At 37.9% G+C, this 17,689-nt stretch overlaps 1 protein-coding gene across 2 annotated transcripts in view; it reads right to left on the reverse strand.

The window, feature by feature from the left end:
• The window catches only part of SELENBP1 (selenium binding protein 1), a 376,594-nt gene that overhangs the window by 27,392 nt on the left and 331,513 nt on the right, over positions 1 to 17,689 (reverse strand). For both annotated transcript variants that reach the window (XM_044080630.1, XM_044080631.1), the window contains exon 12: positions 11,773 to 11,891. In XM_044080630.1, coding sequence (XP_043936565.1) covers positions 11,773 to 11,891 — 119 coding nt within the window. The remainder of the gene's footprint in view (positions 1 to 11,772; positions 11,892 to 17,689) is intronic.

A 17,689-nucleotide genomic window follows, 5' to 3' on the forward strand; every position in this document is an offset into this window, starting at 1 on the left:
ATATAAATGAGAGCCCTGAGCTACAGCCTTTTCAGCCCTGCTCTTCTTGTGGCTCTCAGTGCAAAGACCAAAGCAAAAATGAAAAATTAATGACATTTTGGCATTGATGCAGTATCTTGAAAAGCTTACAACAGACTTAGTATTTAGCATAGTTGAAAATGCCTTCACAACCATAAGCAATGTATAAGGCTTGGGTACCAGTCTTGCTTGCAGCATACAAGTGATCAGAACTCTTATGTGAGATTACAAATGTACAAAAATAGTTTTTTTCATATCCATTCATAGGTAGTTACTAGGCTTGCAGTCCAGGGAACCACTGAGGAGCCTAGCCCAAATTCCCAATTGCTCCCAAAAACTCTCTGGTTAATTGACTTGCTCAAGGTTACACAGTAGGCTACCGAGGGAATCAAACCCTGTGACACAAGAACTACAGCTTATAGCCTTAACTCTATGCTAACTGCAAGACATTAATATGAAGATTGAGACTGCAGTATACCAGAGATTTTTCAATTCCTTGAGATGCAGTGATCTTAGGATTGGTATATAAAAATAGCAGAGATACAGTATGGGGTGCAATCACCAACATGAGTTGTTAAGGGAGGCTTTCCCCTTGCAGAAATGCATTTTTCTTGACTTTTTAACTTTAGGTGTGGTTTGTGTTCAATAGTTTCTGAAGTGCTTATATTAAGAATTATCAGGGCTGATCTTAAAACAGTTGAAGTTTCATCGTGAAACAAATGATCTGATTTAATCTTTTTTTATATGTTTATAGGTTCAGAGGTGCCTACAGGATTAACAACCACAAGGGCCTTTGTAAACCTAGCCATGCATCCCAAACCTCTGACAAGTTCTGATACCTTTGATAAATGTAAGCAGTGGCTTTTGTGGTGAAACATTTACAAGAAGGGTATGAGAGATGAAACATTTACAGGCTGACTGTGTCCATTAGAGACAAAGGTGCCAAACCAGGGATGAATTTCCTGTTCCCCATCCAATTGTCCAAGTTATGCTTGAATTGGGATAGGGAGGAACTCTGCTTCATGTGGACTGGGAGCCTGTTCCAGACATGGGGTAGTCTTTGGGATGCATACCTGTCTCTCTAGCATGTCCTATTTATATCACAGGTAAGGTTTAAGCTTTTAGAATGGGTAATTCTGGTGCTTTTTTTTTTTTTTTTGCAGATATGCAGAAGGTCCATCAGAGTGGGGTTTGACAATGCCTTGTATGCCAGGCATAGATCTCCCCTCAACAGCCTGTAGGAGAAAGATTACAGGGATATGGTCCTGAGGCAGTTTGCACAGGATATGTTACTTATGCCCTGTATTCTTTTAGTGCAGACCCTCTGTGAATGTTTCAGTTGTTGGATATGCCTGGTTAGGTACATACCAAAGGGAACACTGCACTCAATGATATGTGTAATGAATGCCGAATATAGTGGAACAATGACTTCCTCAATACCGTAGACATGTAATGGTCAAAGGCTAGATTATTGTTAATGTGTGTCCTCAAGTACCTGACTAATGGGTCAACTCTTATTGGAATGTTGTCAATATGACAGTTACCAGGGGTGGATGACTTCCCAAGGGATACTATTATGCATTTCTTGGCATTGAGTTTTAGTCCATGGCTCTGACACCAGTTTTTTGTCTGTGCCAATGCTTGCTGAAGAGCATTTGTGTCAGTGGGCAATTCCCTTAATTTGCAATCAGTAAATTTAGTCAGCCAGAGGGCACTGACATTGGCCTTGACTTCAAAGAAGTTAATGCCAAAAAGGAGCGGTCCCAGGACCAATTCCTAAGGGACTCCGCTTGTAACTGGCTTCTTTGTAGAAGCAGACACCCCAATTCTAACTCCCGAGTCTTGTCTGTGAGCCAGCTGACAATCTACTGGGTGACATAAGGGTTTGTATCCAACTTCTTAAGTTTGTCAACAATGCCCAAGTGTGGTATTGTGTCAAATGCCTTGGCCAGGTTAAGGTAGGCAGTGTGAACCATTTGGCTGTCATCCATTGCTTTGGTGAACTTTTCAAAGTCCACCAAGTTGAGTAGGCATGACTTTCCCTTGAAGAAATCAAATTGGGTTGGGTCCACAGTCTGGAGGTTTCTTATGTCATTACTGATCATGGCTTTAGATGCCTGTTTGGAGACTGTAGTTAAAACGCTATTCCAGAGGGCCTGGCCTACAGAGTAATCCAAGACCCAAACCTAATGAACTTGCTGCATATCGGTAAATTAAACAGGACTACAGCTCCCCATTCCAGGGATCTAAATATGGCCTGTGACTTAAATAGGACATGCTGGAGGGACAGATTTATCTTACAGTGACTGCCGCATCTTTGGAACAGGCTACCAATTCATGTGAAACAGAGCACCTCTATGACACTGTTCAAGAGGAACCTGGACGAGTGGATGGGGCACTGTAAATTCTTACCAGGGATAGCACCCACAACCCTCCTGGACATGGTCAGTCATCACTAAATGTAACCTTGGGTATTGCCTAGCATTTCTATGGTGTTACATTGGGATGAAATTACTAGGCTTAAAATGATATCCGGGTAGATAGCTTAGTAATCTCCTATTATCATGATAGGATAGGTTTCATGCTATTTAGTAGGCATCCTGGAATATTGTCTGGGCCCATCGATGCCGTGTGTTTGGCCTTAGAGAAAGCATTAAGGACCGGTTCCCTAGTGATAGCAGTTGGAGCTATATTTGACTGTATTTCCTGAGGGAAGACTGAGGGGGGCAGAGGGGTAAAGTTGCAGCTGAATTTTTCAGCCAGTAGGTTTACTATATCTGGGCCATTATAGGTGGTTCCATTTACAATGAGCTCTGCACACAATTTTGCATTGCATTTGAGGTTGAAGACATAGCTAAAGAATGCCTTGTGGTTGTCTTTGGCCTGGGAGGCCAAATTTATCTCAAATTTGGCTTTTGTAGACATTATTTGCACTCTGAGCTATTTGTTTAGTTTGATGAGAGTGCTTTTATTCTGCTAGGTGCTGTACTTCCTAACTTTTGCCATGATTGCCTTCACTCTGTTATAAAGCATATTAATGTTGTGATTCTACCAGGTGACTGCTTTTTTTAGTTAGCTCTGTACTTCTTCCTGGTGGGTACAGCTGCCTCTGTACAGCTGTTAACATGCCTGTATAGGGTTTCTGTGAACAGTTCTGCATAGGAAGCAGTGTTCTCAGGGTTTATGGGGGCTTGAAATTTTGCCAGGTTACTACTTAACAGTAGAATTTAGCCTTAGAGTAATTCCTGAATATGCCAGGATTAGCTGGGGTTCCCAGTTTTAATTATACTTCAAAGGAGACCATTTTTTGGTCTGACCTTACCAGAAAAGACATTACACTAGGGGGTGTGCAGCACTCTCTCATGTTAGCGAGGACCAGATCCAATATGGTTGCACTCCTGGTTGGTGTACTGAAAATCTGATCAAGGGAGTATGTTTACAAAATATAGAAATCTTTGTGCCTGTACAGTTAAAAGTGGGGTAATTAAAAGTCACACACGAATATGGTATTGAGTTGGATAAGAGTTTCCAATAAGTTTAAATTTATGTTATGGGTTTCTTGGGTCATAGAGGGGGACCTATATTTTGCAAAGAAGTTGTACTGGATTTTTTCTATGGCGATTTGAACATGGGCAAGCTGAAGTGCATTGTCCTGTTTAACCAGCCTTGAGGATTATTTATTTTTTTATGGAAATCAAGACACCTCCATCTTCAGTCCCTGTCTGTGTAGTAGCTGGTCTAAATGTGTGGAAGGCATTATAATGTTGCACAGTGGGGTGCTGTCTATGGCTTTAAACCATGTCTCAGTGACCACACAGATATTATCATTCTCTAGGGTGAACAGAACTTCTAGGGAGTGGAGTTTTTGGTTAAACTCCTAACATTGAGCAGTAATACCTTTAGAATTTCCTGATTTTGATTTGCTGTGTCAGAAGTACTTTCAGTTTGGCATTATAATATTCAAAAACCTAGAGGGGAGAGGTGCAGACTATCCCTGGCAAAACAGCATGGTTTGTTGGCAATCTCTTTCCATGCTGACAAATACTGCACCCTCTTAGAATGACAGCAGAAACTAAGCCATCTTTTTTTCATATTGTGGTATCATCCTTGGAGAATGTAAATGCTGCTTGGTGCTAGGCTCATACCAACCTGGGGGACATAGTTCAACAGCTCCATAATGTCTGTTATTATACAGTCTAGGGAGGTATATCTCTGGTCATTTACGCCCACATGGTGGAGTCATACTGGTACTTGTGGTCCAATGACCTGAGTGTGCATGTAATGTGGCGGATCCTGGCCCCCAATAAGCAACTGACAGTGACTTTCTCTTTATTCAGCCTGGTGAGAGGGACATCAGTGTGTCTCACTATGGAATCTCTGATGACCAGGATGTTGGATTGTGTGGTGGATTGCCTTATGGACTTAGAGGTAGAGGCGCCATGAGATACATCTGTATGTGTTGATGTGGTTGTTGTTTTGAAAGAGTGCATTCAGGGCTGCTGAGAGTGTTTGTTATGAGTACTTCATTTAGGAGGTATTTTAGGAAGGTTATATTTAAGTGCCTCAGCATATGTGGGTCTCTATGCCCACTTTAAATTGTGTGTGATGGGTGCAGGATGTGCACTATTGACAACCTTACTGACATTAGCAGTGCTTTTACATGAGAGCTTTGCCTCCAGTGACATTGTATAAATACATCTCTCACATACCATATCAGTTTTTTTGAAAATTAACTGGTTGTCAGTAAACATGAGGCAATGTAATTTATACATTGCCTCAGTATGCCCATATCCACCAAGATGGTAATGAAGATAGTGGGAAAGTTCGTATCTATGGTAACAGACCCTTTTTTATTGCTTACTTTATATTCTCAATCTAACTGTCTAATGTCCAGAGTATCCAGTTTGTAACTCTGGGGGCAGTGCTTGTCACTGCAAACTAGTTGCCCTGTGTGCAGCTAGGTACTGGTGAAATTTCAATGGTGCTTTTACAGAAAAAAATGTCAACTCAATGTGTCTGTGGCTATACAGAGCACTGCCAAACACTTGAGGGGAAACTAATAAGTAGAGCATGATGATTTATAGATGAAGTATTTAGGCAGATATTCTGAAGTTAGAAACAAATCAAGCAGTACTTACTGAAAGCAAAGAATTAGCTTGTCAAGAATGATGAAAAGAGGGGAGCTGCATGAATGGCTACTGCCTGGATACTACTAGTGCCAGACTCACCACAGCTTCAGTCTGCTGGGCTACAATACTCCTTTGCATCGTCTCTCACAAGAAGCAAAACAGTAGCACCAATCCCAAGATCAGAAGCAGGCTGATGAATCATATGAAGCACCATGTTGAGCTTGAACAACAAAATGGAGAAGTGGATGGGCACACAATATGCCAGCACTGCTACAGACAGTTCAACACACCATTCCAACTACAGCGTCATCTGGAAAATGTTCATAGTCCCTATGAATCCACAAGTAAGATTTATTTGATCATTAGTTTGAAAAGCAGTAAGAGAATGACATTATTAACTCTTACTTTGAATGTGCTTAATGTCCAGTACAGTACCTACCCTGTACTTTTCATGATTCTTTTCAGCAGGGTATTGTGATAGATTTATTTTCTCATTTAATTTTATTTATTTATACTGATATACATTAAGCTACAGTTGCTTATTTTCATGTGAACAAGTTATGTACATGTACAACACAATACAAACATTCCAGAAGTAGATAAAGCCAGATATTGCAACAACCATAGAACATTTTTAAAAGATGACAGCAAGTCAGCATTAAGTAACCTTGTTGGTAATTGCTTACCAGCTGTAGTTGCATATAAACGTTAACCCTTTTGTGCTACCAGTGGTCTAATATACTTCAGTATTTAAAAAATGAAATCCTGTTTTTGATCTGGCAGCAGTAGCATTACATGGATTTTTGCAGCCTTTCATAGTTTTGTTAAGAAAAATTTTTATTTTTTATTGTTGTGAAAATTCCATATACTATATTCTTATTTGCAACACTTCAAACAGAAGATACATAACCAGACATTTCTGCCTCCTTTTTAATGTTGAGTTTTGGTAAGCTCTTTTAAGTTATTTGGAAAAAAGTCCATTTAATAACTGCAGTATATTTTGCTGTTTAAGTGGCAGAGGCATACTAATGTGGGGGCAGAGGATGCAGTCCACCCTGAGTGCAAACCGTAAGGAGGTACAGCCTTCTGGATTGGGTTTTCATTAAAAAAAATCAAATTTTCACCTTTTAAAAGCTTTTCACATTTAAATCGAAAAAAGTTTAAAGAAAATCAGAGACAGATCCTTTAAAGGCATTCATTTTAAGAATGTTCTCTGCATCCTTGCATGTGTTGACACACCTGTTGCTTACTCCTTTTCCACATTCCACATGTGGAATTTAAATGCAAGACATTCTGACTGCTGTTGTGGTGGTGGTGTGTGTGTGTGTGTGTGTGTGTGTGTGTGTGTGTGTGTGTGTGTGTGTGTGTGTGTGTGTGTGTGTGTGTGTGTATGTATATATATATATATATATATATATATATATATATATATATATATATATATATGCATGTGTGTGTGTGTGTGTGTGTATCACTATCACTTCGGCGACAGTTCAAATCTCTCAAAAACGATATGGCCAAGACCATATCGCCAAATATTTGAATTGCCGAAAAAGTGATAAAAACACAGGACAACTTACCTGTATGTTTTTGAATGGGGGGGGCAAGCCCCCCATACCCTCTACAACTTAAATATGCCAACTCCTCGATCGCACTACAGTGAAGAACACGGCAAATCACGGGTTCCGCACTGTACAGCGATCCCAACACACAATTGTTGGCAATTTGAATCTTCAGAGATATGGTCTCAGCCATATCGTCTTTGGAGATTTGAACTTTCAACAATGTGATAGGGAGCTGTATATATATATATATATATATATATATATATATATATATATATATATGTGTGTGTGTGTGTGTGTGTGTATGTATGTGGGTCTACGTCATAACATTGAATTTCATAAAGTTGAATTTCATAACATCGAGACCAAAACATCTAAATCCCAAAACACTGAAAACCCAAAACATTGAAAACTCGGAACATTGAAAGTGTGCTTCGTAATATTGAAAACTACAGTGCATATGTAAATAACATCCTATCCACCTTCAACAACACCTAGCTAACAAACACACTTTCTACTATGTTTCTGCACCCCCACACCCCCATAAATGAAATATACTAACTCCAAGATCGCACTACAGTGGAAAAAAGTTAATTTTCTAGTGTAGCAAATTACCTTTTTTCCACTGTAGTGTGATCTTGGAATTGTTATATTTAATTTATGGGGGTATGGGGGCTGCAGGGGGGCTTGCCCTCCTGCAGAAAAGTAGTAGAAAGTGTGTTTGTTAGTTAGGTGTTGTTGTAGGTGGAGGGTATCTTATTTACTTGTGCAATATAGTTACAGAGAGACAGACAGAGCGATAAACCATAGGCCAGTCTAACCAAATAGGATAGGTTAATTTGTGCATAAAAAGGGAAATTGGCTAGGCTTAACATGGCCAGCAAGGGCAGCTAGCCTAGTATTTACATATGATCCCATGGAAGGAATCAAACCATATATCCACAGTCATGTCCCAGATGATGCAAGGGTCTGTAAGCTTGTTGTAGCCTTTTCCTTGTAGAGCAATGAATAGCAAGCAGACCAAGCAGGAAGGTCAAGAACAGACACTCACTTCCCAACCAGAAACAGTCAGGAATCAATCCACTCTGCTCCTTCTCTCACCAGGAACAGAATATAAGCACAGATTCTAATCTGTCACCTATAAAGTAGTTAATAGGTTTACCAGTAATCAGCAGTCTCCAGGAAATAATGTCCCTGTGCTCCTTCCCTCAACAGGAGCAAAACAGGAGCACTAATCCCAAGATGACTATTGAGAGGCAAAATGTAGGCTTCTCCAATAATTGGTGGTCTTGTGTTAGATGCTGCAGATTTTAAAGGTAAAAATGGAAAAATGTGCTAATATCCTAAAAGCTGCAGTATGCACTAAGCAGTTAGATATGAAAGAGGGGGTAACTTAAGCTTTAGCTATCTAAGTGGAGAGCCACTAATTTTAAAAGACCAACATAGACTGGAAGAGGATGGGCACTTTATTTATTTTATTTATTTATATTTGTTGACCGGGATTGTTCGACTGGACGTAGGTCCATTTTCAGCGGGGGCCCGAGGAGAAAAGCTCCACAGTTAAAATAAGCAGTAGTTACATTGGATTACATAGCGATTAACAATTTACATAGCAATTACTTATTTAAAGTCTGGTTCTATGAAATACAGTGGGATGGGCAATACATTTAAATAACTGAAGGACAGTGATTTCACAAAATGATAATTTTGTGCTTAATCATAATAGCCAATGAAAGAGGAGTGGGAAGGAGATATGTGGTCAAATTAACATAAGGGACAGCAACTAGAAAGACAGTTAAGTTTAAAAACACAACAGCACCAGGGTAGGATAGTGGGAAAATTTTAATTTTTGTGTGACTCCAGAGACACAACTGTGGTCTCTTTCCTAGTTTAAATATGCAGTTAAAAAAGAATACAAGTAAAACACAGTGTAAAGAAAATAAATCACAATATACAAAATAGAAGGCGGCAATTAAGCAATATTATGTTGTGGATCAATACAATTACAGATCGTGGCTTGCTTTACAAACAGAACTGAAATATCCACCATTATGTCAGATCTGTTTGTTCTAAATGACATTTAAGTTTTCCATTTACTTCAGTTCATGGGCAGGACCACTTCTGAATGCTACTATCTTTGTGGCATGTATTACCGGCACAGCTTTTGAACTTGGGAATATATGATGTTTTTCTGACGAGCTTAAAAAGCAAGATGCTGTCTGATTCTGAAACAATTGATGACACAAACATCTGCATTCAAATATCCTTATCAAATAAATAAGCTAATTGTGTTACAAATGGTTGCAAGTCAAATGATGTAAGACCTTTAATGATTTATTAGAAAAGCTGATGGTTATGAGAAAAGGTGATAACATTGGTACTTTCCCATGTAATTGGGTGTAAATGTTGTAGGATCATATTTATTTATTATTATTTTTGTTTTACATTTGTTTACCGTGAATGTCAGACTGGGCCAGGAGCCCATCTTCAGAACAGGCCTGGGGAGAAAAGCACCAAATATAAATATATTTTTAATTTATTCATCTGTTATCTCGTCAGTGAATTGGTCATCATGGACCCTCTTCAGCCATGACCCAGGCCAGATGGTGTGGGTAATGCAATGTAGTTTACTTTTGTAACAGCCAATCTACCAACATGCTTTTTTGTTGGGGGGTAGGAGGATAGGAGGAAACCATAGTGCCAGTAGATACAACACACATATAGGGGAAAACATAAAAACTCCACAGAGTAACCAAAGACTAACACGGAACCCTGAATTGTGGAGCCACAGCCCATAAGCAGCACTGATGCAAATCACATTAGAGTACACAAGTAGATGGCATAATGCTGCAATAACAGTGTAGCACAAAGTCAGACATTCACAAACATGTGATACAGTAAATAATATACTAACAGGAACGCCATTCATAGACTTTAGCCACTGATAAAAGGTAAAACCAGCACAGACTAAAATAGGCAAATATAACAACTGCATTATTGATTTAAAATTTCAATTTTACATAGGTTTTATACATACACTATTTTAGGTGCTTGCAAATAACTTTTAATATTGTTAAGACTAATATAATTTGATGTTATTAAAGTTATATTTATTATAATATATTTCATTATGTCTGATGGCAGGTGGTGTTGCTGACTATGGTCATGTGATTTTTTTTTTCTTTAGATTGCAGGACGTATGTATGTATGTGATTCTGAATAAGTCTTTGTTTAGTTAATGAATGAAAGTGCTCAGTCAGGTATGGTCTCCTTTTTCAGCAGTTTTCTGGTCATTTTATTTGGTTCTCCCCATTTTGATTCTTCTAAATTTTGCTTTTAGATTACCAGTAGACATAGACTATGTGGATTTCAGTAAAGTTTTTGATTCATTTTCACACAGGAGTCTAATAGGAAAACTAGAAGGGCTGGGAAGTAGAGAAAGGACATCTGCCTGATTGGATGGTTGTCATGAGAGACACAATGCCAGGAATTAGGAAAGTGACTGGTTCAGTACTATAGGGGTATGTTCTCGGCCCTATATTCTTTAGTATGTCTATCTCAAACATGTATGAGAAACCGAGAACAAGGTTAACCTCTTTGTTGATAACACAAAGATAGGTGCAACAATGGAGGATGATGGGAGAGTCCAAAGAAGGATTTGGAAAGACTAAACTGTGTAGGCGGAGGACAGTAGCTGGTATTCACTTCAAACAAGTGTAGATTTGTGCACTTAGGTTACAACATCCATGGTGGGAAATATCAGCTGGGGAAAATGGAACTGATAGCAAAAGAGTGGGAAAAGGATTTGGCATACTCATCACACCAGGCTTGGACCAGAGAGAGAACCAGAGGGTTGGATTCAGCTTACAGACAGAAAGTGCAGAGTTTGATTTCCAAATGGGATAATTGGCTAGGCCTAGCTAAGTATCCCATTTGGCCCACTAGGGCAATTAGCCTAGTACTAATTATTGAACCTCTAATCAAAGAGAGAAGGCAGTGGCAGCAGCAAATAAAATGTTGGGTTGTATCCTCAGGTGGATAGATTCTAGAAGGAAAAAGATAATGCTTCCATTCAGAACTTTATTCAGACTGCACTGTGCAATTCTGGAGGCCATACAATGAAAAGGATACAAGGCTGCTGGAGAAATCCAGACGAAAACTACCAGAATGATTGATGGAATGGAGGGGAAGGATGAGACCAAAGGACAGAGGAGCTAAAGTTCCTCTCACTAGGAACACAACAAACAGAGGAGAGGAGACATGTTATTGTTGCTCAAGATCATGTCAGGCAGAAATTAATGGCTCATTCTGATCAGAAAGGACACAGACAACAGGTTGTGGATCTCTACAAGTACTTTTTCACAGAAAAGATCATAGAACCATGTAATAGATTACCAGACTGGGTGGTATAGAGGGACTCCACATAGGCATTTGAGAAGGCATAGCATAGTTGGGAAAAATATAAATAGGAAGCAAAAGTTGGGAGGGGGGGTAAAACGCTAAAGCACTTAAAAGGGTAGACTAGATAGGCCTATTGCATTCTACTGCCAATAAGCAATGATAATTTAATGCTAAATGCATGGGGATTTCTGCTTGATCAATGTGAACTGGATGCATCTACTGCTGCTAGTTGACTTTAAAGATCAAGAGACACTCATATTAATAGAATTTGTGCTTATCTGCATGACTTCAGCCCAGTCAGTGGAGCTGGGACACAGCTGTCACATGGCAGTACACAGGAGCTATTCATAAAATGCAGGAGTCCCATTCTAAGTCAGTTTTCAGCTTAGACTGGAGCATTGTACTCTACTCCAGTAGAAAGCCTTTTATAAATATTACACCAAATGACTAGTATTCATGTTCTGGTAACTAGATTGTTCATATTGTCTAGGCTGTTACGTAAACAATGGTCTCTCCATTTAGAAGAAATATACATGAAATAGACAACAAATGAAAACTATATATGTTATATACATAATGCACATAATGCTCTCTCCAAACAATCATTTTAGTACAGTGAATAAAAGTTTGTGTGATTGTTGTTGTCAGCAATATCTTACTTGACCATGCATGGGTAGAACTGGTTGTCCCATGGGCTGAATAGGGAAGTTGAGCAGTACAACCGGTTTCCATCTAAACTCAGCTGAATCATTTGTGGTCCACCTTCTACTCTTGTACCCTGTTGAAATGAAAAATGAAATAACATAATACAGTAAAACCTACAAGCATATTACTGTTTTACCAAACACGACTAATAGTTAAGTGGTCATTGTAACAAACTGCAGACATTGTTTAGTTAGAATTTGCAGACGTTCAAACTTAGTAGCCAGAAAGTTATCACTTATCCACGGGTCTATATTAGAACACCGAACGTTCAAAATTTCGAGTGTTCTAATACTGACCCATTTTCAGTGAACGCTGAAAATATCGAAGAAACAGAAAACAGAATTTTTTCCTACAGAAAGAATTTGGTTGTCCGTTTCTGTTGCTTCGGTATTTTCAACGCTGTGGTGGAAAGTTACGGGTCGGGTTCTGGTAAGTGTGCGATTGTGTGGATGTGAGGGTTAGGGCGGGTTAGGTGAGTTAGGGTTAGGGCGTGGGTCAGGTAAGTGTGCAATTGTGTGGACGTGAGGGTTAGGGCGGGTTAGGTGAGTTAGGGTTAGGGCGTGGGTCAGGTAAGTGTGCGATTGTGTGGACGTGACTGTTAGGGTGGGGTAGGTGAGTTAGGGTTAGGGTGTGGGTGAGGTGACTGTGTGATAGTGATGGAACTTAGGGATAGGGTTTGGGTTAAGGTAAGTGGATAGTTAGTGGTGTATGTATAGTTTAGTGTAGGGTTAGGTGTAAGAGTTTAGCTGTATGTGTGTGGATTGCTGTTTGTTTGGTGTGCTTGTGTTGTGTGTATGTGTTTTGGAACAGCAAATTCTTTCCCTAGGAAAAAAATTGCTGTTCTGAATGTTCAATGTTTTAAATTTTCGATTCATAGGGTTCGATATTAGAACACTCGACATTTTGAATGTTCGGTGTTCTAATATAGACCCCTTATCCACTATATATGCTAGCTGTCTAAATCATTTATGTATGAACAGTTACAACAAATGGTATTCTCAACAGCCCTTGAACCGACACATTTTGCTGAGTTCTCACAGATTTACTTGGATTTGGTACAGGAAATGTACTTTAGCGGAATATTTAATTTTCAGTTACTCTGTTTTTACACAGACATAATTTACTTATTCATGTATAACTATATATGGAATTTCAAAAATGCAGGAAAGCCGGACTCATGTCTAATAAAGTAGTACTTTATCAATTAGCCACCTGATATTACAGGTCTTTGAAGTAGTGTCCCATTCCCTCAAAGATTTTTAAGGCTGTTTCCTAGTCTGGCCATCCATGTTAATGTGTTGATTTTAAAAAAATGCTGAAAAACGACCACAGGTGGCAAGACAAATCCAAGGAACAAAATATATAAAACTGAAGTCTGCAGAGGTAATTGATTATTTCTTCTGTACATTAGCTGTTTGTTTACATCACTGGACCTTAGTAGAATTACTTTTGTATTTTTTATACTCTTTATATTTTTTGTATTATATTAGTTAACTGACAGGCTGGGTAATATCGGTAAAATCTGGAGCATTTCTCCCCGGGCCTTCACTGAAAACAGGCTCTGTGGAACCTAGTCGGACTTTGCCGGTCAACAAATGATAAATAAAATAAAAAAAAATAAATAAATAAAATTAGTGGATACATGATTTTACTAGTGGGTAGTTCTCTTAAATGAATTGCTCATTTTACACATCAAGTAATTATTTAGCACAGTTTTTAAACAAAGTTTTTTTATAATATTTTTAAAATCAGGTCATCCTCAGTGTGCATGTTTATTCTTGGTCAGTTTTATTCATGCTTGCTTATTTATTCATGCTTATTCATTTAGTATTTGTACTTATATTGAAATATTTTTAAATATTTGTAACTTTTGCTTTTAGAAGCTAATTGATGTTCAGCATGTGACACTTTAAATAGCTGCATTTTGCATTAGTTCTGTTTGTCTGATGAAGTCTTGCTCATAGAAGCAAGACAAAAGCGCTTACACTTTTATGAATTAAAACTTGTCTCTGTGGATTATATTTTGTTCCTTGGATTTGTCTTGCCACCTGTGGTCATTTTCAGCATTTTTTGCAGTTATTTTTTACAAGTTTGTTAGTGCTTGATTTTAAAGCATTTCCCCTAATAAGAAAATGGAAATCTGTGAAATAACCCAAATGTTGCAAGACTTTTCTGTTGTGAAAATGCATTTCTTTTGGCACAACACCACCAGCTGATTAAGTGGTACATAACACATCTTACACCTGAAGTGCCCATTCTTTTCCAGTCACGGCTCTAGTATGGCATCCTTGACTGAACTGTTTCTGAGACACACATATGCTGTGCTACATTTGTACCTCATCTGAAGACTCTTCATAGTTGAATAACTGAAATTATATTTTTCATACTTTTGTTAACCACATGCCATGCCACAAGGGCAAACATAACTGATATACACACATAAGAAACCTGGACTACCTGGAAAAAACCCAAACAAGCTTGGGGAGAACATGCAAATTCTGCACAGTGGCATGAGGTCAGAAATGAACCTTTGATCTATGAAACCTTAACCACACAAATGCATTTCCCTACATTCAAATAGAAAACTAGATGCAAGAAAGCATTCTATGCTTGTCTGTAAAATAATACTTAACCACAGCAGCAGCAATTGTTCTGGGACAACCCCACCCTCTTTGTTGGCTTCTTTTAGTACAGTGATGTGCATATCTCCTGTATTTCAAAGCAAACCTGTCTTGGTTAACCAACTGTGTTCTTAGCTAACCCTGCTGCAAACACTGCACATGTGCATTACTGAAAATGTAGCCACCTATCAGCTGCAGATATAATATCTCTAATTTTTGGGATTCCTTCTCTGTGATAAGACTGCACACCACCCAACATTCCCAGTTATTTCCTAGATTGTCTCTCTAATTATATGTATATATATTCTGACATTTGACAACTTGTGTCAGGGAAGGCTTCCCTATACGTGATAGCAGGCTAGTTGGTCTGGATGTAATTGTCTGAACACAAATAGCAAACGTTGCAAAATGGATACTTATAGTGTGCAGGATTACGGCTTGTATGAGATTGCTGTGCTCTTGAATGATGAGACTTGTCTTTCTCTACTGATATGTGACCTTGGAGTATATGAAGTCTGGAAGGACTTGCCCCTGTAAAAATGCTTATTTAGATGCCTTTTAGGGAGTTGTTTTTTTTTTTTTTGATTTGCTGAGACTAAGCAGTGCTTCTTTGAGCAGTCATATATTGCCCAAACATAAAGGAAGCCCAGTGGTATTAACTCTGTTCACATACTCAGGCCTTTAGGCTTCTAAATAAAATGCACTCAAACAAAATTTTTTAGTTAATCAAAATTACTTTACTACAAGCACCGTCTCTTTTTCTTTTTTTAATAGAGGTGCTTCATTCAGTGAAAGGGTAACTTACTAAGTTTAACAGTTCATTTCAATAGTAATGGCTGTTCCCTACAGATATTGAAACAGCTCAGCTTCCTTCAGTCCCTTCAGTCTCTGGCTGGATTGATTATTTATACAGGTCAGAATATAACCCACTTGTAGTGCATGGAGCGCTGTGATTATGCTCCAATATCAGAAAAATTATAAACATATTACACGCTATTGTAGTGTGAAACCCATCCATAACAACGGTTCCTGAGGTGTGCAACACTTGTTACACACTTCCTAAGCACTGTTATAGTCTGGTCTCACAGAAGAGATGTTACACAATTCTTGACAGTTCCTGAAATACTTGGTTAAAATTTTTATTCTCTTTGCAGAAGTTTACAGATGTCAGTCAGTAATTTAGTTAACTATGAACAGAATTTAAAAACTGTCCCTGACTTTTTTTTTCTAATAATACTTACTTGCTGTCCATGACACAGTACTCAGTAAATGCTTTACTAGCTTTAGAAGCTAGTAAAACAGTTTGCATTTTTTTGTATCTGGTAGTACACAGTGTACTTAAAATGCCATGCACTCCAAAGAGTTATAATCGGGTCTCACCAATCTTAACCAATTATGACGTGCTCTTGACATGAATGCCAAGAGTCGACTCTAAAGCGAATTTCTTGGCATCCTTGTCTTGAATATATAACACAGTTATGATCGGAGACCCAATTATAACCTCATAGTGCATTAGTTTCTACATTTCATTAACTCTAACAGCAACATTTGTAAAATTCCAAATGCTGTTTTGCATTCTTCAATATATTCAATATATTTAAACCAAAGATAAATTGTGATTATCAAAGCCTTAGAGAGATGATTCTTCTCTAACAGGTATAGTCATAAGCATTTATGTTCAAACAATTTTCAAAATATTATGTTGTGTCTAATTAAAGAAGCATCTGTGACCAATTAAAACCAAGAAAGACACAGGCTTTTCCTGAATAGAGACAGGTGCAGCAACAATAGTCCAAAATGCAGCAAAGTGCTCCAATCATCACAGGGAAGACAATTTTATTAAATATCTACTACAGTGTTCTTAAATAAGCCTCATATTCACAAGACAATAAGTAAATAAGTAAATAAATAAATGAGTTTCAGTGCTTCAACTTCATAGATTTTAAAATCAGTTTTAAAGTAGCTATCATTCAAACCTGGGCTAGTAACTACATTTAGTTCATGTGCATTCTACAGATTCTGTATAATTAATGATGTCATCACCTCATATACTTTTAAATGCAACCTGTAAAGCAAAAACTTTAAAATGTGTCCTGAATTGGTGGCTTTTGCATATCTAGACAGTACATTGGAAATATTTATTTTTTCTCATAATTAATATATCCAAGTATGTGCTCTTTGAACTGTTGGTTCATTTTTTGACAAAAATGTCAAAGTGGAGTGCACATAATCACATACACTATATTTCTAGTAGCACAGTCTTAAAAAAATAAGATCACATTTCCACTACAGAAAATGCACCATGTGGGTCAGCTCCAATGCTTTATTCAAGGTTCCAAAGCCAACACTCACACTCAAGATCAAGCACTTTTATTCCTTGTTCAAGCTGGAACTTATCAGAATCAAAAATATGTAATTTCCTGTCACATTTATATAAAAACAGTGAACAGTGTGTTAAAAGGTTAATTAAACTTATGAAAAAGAAAAAAGGGGAATAAATAGAACTGTGACAAAATGGAATAAAAAAGGAGCATGCCCCCTCCCTAGAAGAAAACACAAAAATGATTGCGAAGAGGGTATGAATTACACCACAAGTGGTAAATGTTCAGAGGGACAAAATGGAAGATTGGAGAACAAAGTTTTTTTTAGAGAAACAACTACCAGTGAGGTGGTCATCCCAAATAATGGAGAAGAAGAACTTTCAACGCATGGATACGAACAGGGCCCAGAGGCATTATTACTCTATGAACAGGTATTGCAAATCCCAATACAAATGGAGAGGGAAAGGAAGAAGTGGAATTAAACTGGGTTGCTGAAAAAACAGATACTGTCAATATTTATGAATTCATGGGGTTCAAAATTTACAATTATAGTGACCTGCACATTACCCCTGTCTAGGGTGAACTGTTTTCCAAGGGGTTCAACTTTGTTCTATTGAAAAAAACTTTTTTCTGTTAGATATCTTGATGGAGCTAATTTTTTTCTAGAAATAACAACTTTAAATTGTTATTTAGGGACGAAAAAACATTGAACAGCACATGTTTAGGGTTACATAAAAATAGTACATTTAATCTACCTTTAGCTTCACCAGTTGAACTCTGAAAAAATTATGTGACAATGATGTAAGACAATACATACATACATAAATACATACATACAAATATTTCAAACACGGGCATTAATGTCCTTCTAGCTTGCCAATATACCAAAACACTTGTTCCCATAATAAGTATCCAGGCTACTCTTAAAA

The sequence above is a fragment of the Protopterus annectens genome, chromosome 8.part0 (assembly GCF_019279795.1).
Source record: "Protopterus annectens isolate FY-2018-M chromosome 8.part0, PAN1.0, whole genome shotgun sequence".
NCBI lineage: Eukaryota > Metazoa > Chordata > Ceratodontiformes > Protopteridae > Protopterus > Protopterus annectens.